Here is a 4,811-nt window from a genome sequence, read left to right on the forward strand (position 1 = left end):
TGGAATGAGCTGCCAGAGGAAGTGGTGGAGGCTGGTACAATTGCAACATTTAAGAGGCATTTGGATGGGTATATGAATTGGAAGGGTTTGGAGGGATATGGGCCGTGTGCTGGCAGGTGGGACTAGATTGGGTTGGGATATCTGGTCAGCATGGACGGGTTGGACTGAAGGGTCTGTTTCCATGCTGTACATCTTTATGACTCTATGACTCTAATTCAATTATCACATCCAACATTATCATTTTGCAGTGCAGAGGCATTCTATTTCTCTAAACAGACACATCAACCTAGCAAAGGGGCAGCACAGTGGTTAGCACTGCTGCCTCACAGTGCCAAGTACCCAGTTCGATTCCAGCCTCTTGCGACTGTCAGTGTGGAATTTGTACATTTTCTGGGTTTCCTCCAGGTGCTCCGGTTTCCTCTCACAATCCAAAGAAATGCAGGTTAGGCGAATTGGCCCTACTAAAATGCCCATAGCATTCAAGGATGTAGAGGCTAGATGCATTAGTCAGGGATAAATATAGGATAATAGGGTAGGAGAATGGGTCTGGGTGGGTTTCCCTTTGGAGAGTGTGGGCCTTTTGAGCCAAAGGGGCTGTTTCCACGCTGTAGGGATTCTACTAACTCTAAGTGCACCTTGAAATGTAAAAGATATAAATGCAAGTTCTTTCTTGTTGAAATTTTTGCCAAGAAAATTCCAGTTGATGCCTTACCTGATATATTTGTATAAATGTTCACATGAGAAACAAAAGCTCTCAGCACCAGAGACAAAAGGTCAATTCACTTTGCTGTCAATTCTTTCCTGCCCTCTGCCACCAAAACTTTTACATTTGCCTTTGACTCTTAACTACTCAAATGTTTTCCATATGAGCCCCTTTCCTGCACCCTTCATAAACTTCTACTATGCAAACTTCTGCGGCATGGTGTAGGCCACTTTTAGAATACAGTGTATAATTCTGGTTGCCCTGCTACAAGAAGGATGTTAAACTAGAAAGGATGCAGAAAATATTTATAAGGATTTGGCCAGGACTGGAAGATTTGAATTGTAAGGAGAGGCTGGATAGGCTGGAGCCTTTTTCTTTGGAGTGTTGGAAACTGAGGGGTGACCTCATAGAGGTTCATAAAATGATCAGGGGCATAAGTAAGGTGAATAGCAAAAATCTTATTCTATTTAGTAGAGTCCTAAACTACATGGCACAAGTTTAAGATGAGAGGGGCAAGATTTAAAAGGGACCTGAAGATCAACCAGGATGGTAGCTAAATCAGAAAGGTTTAGAGGGATATGGGCAACATGCAGACAAGTAGGACTAGTTTAGTTTGGGAAACCTGGTCGGCAAGGATGAGTTGGGAAGAAAGGTCTGTTTCCATGCTGTATGACTCTATGACTCTATGTATCCTCTTCCACACTAAGTAGTTGATCTACTTCCACTTCTGGTTTCTCAACAATTTAAATTAAAATGTTATCTTCTATGATCTCACTCCACCCTATTTGGGTACTCTCTTCTAGCTCTATAACCCTCTTTCCCTCAGTCCAGTCTGCCTGACATTTGAGTATGACCCCATCTTCAAAGCCTGGCCTCAGTCTGAAACTTCATCCTTCCTCTCTATTTCCTTCTCTTCCTTTAACAATTGCTTCAAAGTCCATGTCTATACAAATCTTTGGCTACCTTTCCAAATGTCTCCCTTCTGACCTGTTGCTAGTATTCCTGATCCCTAATTACAGCATTGATTTATTAGAGACATTTTAAAAATATATAACTATTGTGGGATGATTTTCACATGGAGTTTGTTATGTTATGAAGATGTGGGTGCACTGTAGCTTTAAGACAGTTAAAAGCAACAGAACTACAAGACAGCCAAGCCACTACCAAGTGTTCTGAAAAAAAGATATAATGTAACCTTTTGTTCCAGCATTTAGTGTAGCTGGTTGTCTGGAGACAAATACATATTTGAATTAGGCCAATCAGTTTAAATTATACCCCCGAAAATCCAAATCCCAATCAAGTTTGAAGTTGACAATCTTAAAAGCCAATGACACAATCTGATGCTTTGGGGGTATAAGACCAGGGAAAATTGAACAGTTGGGAGGAGAACCGCCAAGCCAGCATGTAGAGACGACTCGAAAAATACCTCTTTTAAAGGTACCTTTATCGATCAGGGGCATGTGAGGCAGAATCTCCAAGAAGAAGAAAAGAAGACCGGAAAACAGAGAAGAACTGAAAGCTGGCTGGTTTTGAGATAAGAAGCTTTCTTTTGTAAATCTTCATCAGGTGTTTTATTGGACTAGTATTATAGAAGGGGAAGTAAAAGCTAGGTTAGAGGAAGGAGTTGTAAATAATTGTTAGTTAATTATCCTCTATTATACTTAAAGAAATAAAGTTTTTACTTTTACTTTAACAAGTTCTTGGCCTATCGAATTTTCACAGATTACCACATGGGATAAATCTTTTCTGCGTTGCTGGGTTAAATTAAACAGGGGGATTTACCCCGTGTCGTAGCAGTTAATATACATTTTTCACCATGATCATCGAATTTGTTGATGATCACTATAAGGTGATGTCAACTCAGCCATTTTTAGGTTCAAATGGTACCTGGCAACCAGCATGGTTTACAACTTAGAATCCCTACAGTGCGGAAACAGGCCTTTCGGCACAGCAAATCCACACCGACTCTCCGAAGAGTATCCCACCCAGATCCATTCCCATATTTCTCTACATTTCTCCTGACTAATGTACCTTACACTACGAGACATTTAGCATGGCCAATTCACCTGATCTGCACATCATTGGATTGTGGGAGGAAATTGGAGCACCCGGAGGAAACCCACGCAGACACTGGGAGAATGCGCAAACTTCACACAGACAGTTGCCTGAGGCAGGAATTGAATGCGAATCCCTGGCGCTTTGAGGTAAAAGTGCTAACCACTGAGCCACTGTGCCGCCCATGTGGTGAAATACCATATGGTAAAGATTAAAATTTCATCTCCAATAAACCCGGGGAAGTCTTTCAATTGATAGAAACACAGGTCAAATAACTGGCAAAATAACTTTATTTTAAATCTTCTTATGGGACCTGGGCTTGCTAGCTGGCCAACATTATTGCCTGTCCCTAGTTGCCTTTGAGAAGGTGAGAAGGTGGTAAGCTGCCTTCTTGAAGCGCTGCAGTCTATGTGCAATAGGTAGATCCAGAATGCTGTGAGGGAGGGAATGCCAGGATTTTGACCCAGCAATAGGCAATGAATGACAACATATTTTCAAGTTGGAATGATGAGTTGCTTGGAAGGGAGCTTGCAGATGATGGTATTCCCATGTATCATCTGCCCTTGGACATTTAGACTGAAAGTGCTGTGTAAAGATGTTCAGCAAATTTTTGCAGTGCACATTCTAGATAGTACACACTGCTGCTATGTATCTTCAGTGGTGTGAGAAGTAGATGTTTGTGGATGTGATGCCAATCAAATGGGTTGCTTCATCCTGGATGGTGTCAAGCTTCTTAAGTGTTGTTGGATTGCATCCATCACAGTCTTGACTTGTGCCTTGTAGATGGTGCACTGGATTTGGGAATCTGAAGATGAACTATTGCTGTTTCAGTTTCTGAGGAGTCAAGAATAGCACTGGATGTCTTGTAACCATTGACAAACATGCCCACTTCTGACCTTATATTGGGGGGGGGGGGAGGGACACAGTCATTGATGAAACATCTGAAGATGGTTGGACCTAGGACACTACCCTGAGGAACTTTGGAACAAAGTAACTGATCAACAAACACAACCATCTTCTTATTTGCCAAATATGACATCAACGAACAGAGATTTTTCCTTTGATTCCCATTTATTCCAGTTTTGCTCGGGCTCCTCAATGATGCACTCAGTTGAAAACAGCCTTGATGTCAAGGACTGTCACTCCTATGTCACCTCTGGATTTCAGCTCTTTGCCCACGTTTGAACCAAAGCTGTAATGAGGTAAACTTACAATTTCCTATCTAAATCAACATTTCCTCTGAAGCAGATATGTTATGACACACTCTAAAATAGGTAAGACTTGAACCTGGTCTTGTAATCTTAGGACAATGTTTTTGAGGTGGTTTAAATGTTTTTCATTCATTGTTAGAATTAAAGCATTGTAGTGTCATAATAAAACTCATACCTTTTCAATAGTGTCAACACAGATTTTGCAGTGTTGGAATCCAAACCTGTTGTGGGCTCATCCAGAAATAAAACAGGAGGATCAGTTATGAGTTCCATACCAATATGTGTTCTTTTTCTTTCCCCACCAGAGACACCTCGGATCAATTCTGTACCAACCTGGAAAAAAATAGGCTGTTTAAACATTGCCATTGTACAATCTTCTTAAATTCTTACAGATCGTTTTATTACTTTATTTAGAGCTGAAAATGTGTTGCTGGAAAAGCGCAGCAGGTCAGGCAGCATCCAAGGAGCAGGAGACTCGACGTTTCGGGCATGAGCCCTTCTTCAGGAATGAGGAAAGTGTGTCCAGCAGGCTAAGATAAAAGGTAGGGAGGAGGGATTTGGGGGAGGGGCGTTGGAAATGCGATAGGTGGAAGGAGGTCAAGGTGAGGGTGATAGGCCGGAGTGGGGGTGGGGGCGGGGAGGTCAGGAAGAAGATTGCAGGTTAGGAAGGTGGTGCTGAGTTCAAGGATTGGAACTGAGACAAGGATATATATCCAAATACATCGTATCATCCGTCGTCATTTCCGCCATCTCCAAACGGACCCCACCACCAGGGATATATTTCCCTCCCCTCCCCTATCAGCGTTCTGAAAAGACCACTCCCTCCGTGACTCCCTCGTCAG

General features: G+C 42.2%; 1 protein-coding gene across 1 annotated transcript in view; it reads right to left on the reverse strand.

Moving 5' to 3' along the window:
- The window catches only part of LOC122561374 (broad substrate specificity ATP-binding cassette transporter ABCG2-like), a 123,684-nt gene that overhangs the window by 65,078 nt on the left and 53,795 nt on the right, over nt 1-4,811 (reverse strand). The window contains exon 5 of the mRNA XM_043713136.1: nt 4,145-4,302. Within this exon, the coding sequence (XP_043569071.1) occupies nt 4,145-4,302 (158 nt within the window). The remainder of the gene's footprint in view (nt 1-4,144; nt 4,303-4,811) is intronic.

The sequence above is a fragment of the Chiloscyllium plagiosum genome, chromosome 22, assembly GCF_004010195.1.
Source record: "Chiloscyllium plagiosum isolate BGI_BamShark_2017 chromosome 22, ASM401019v2, whole genome shotgun sequence".
NCBI lineage: Eukaryota > Metazoa > Chordata > Chondrichthyes > Orectolobiformes > Hemiscylliidae > Chiloscyllium > Chiloscyllium plagiosum.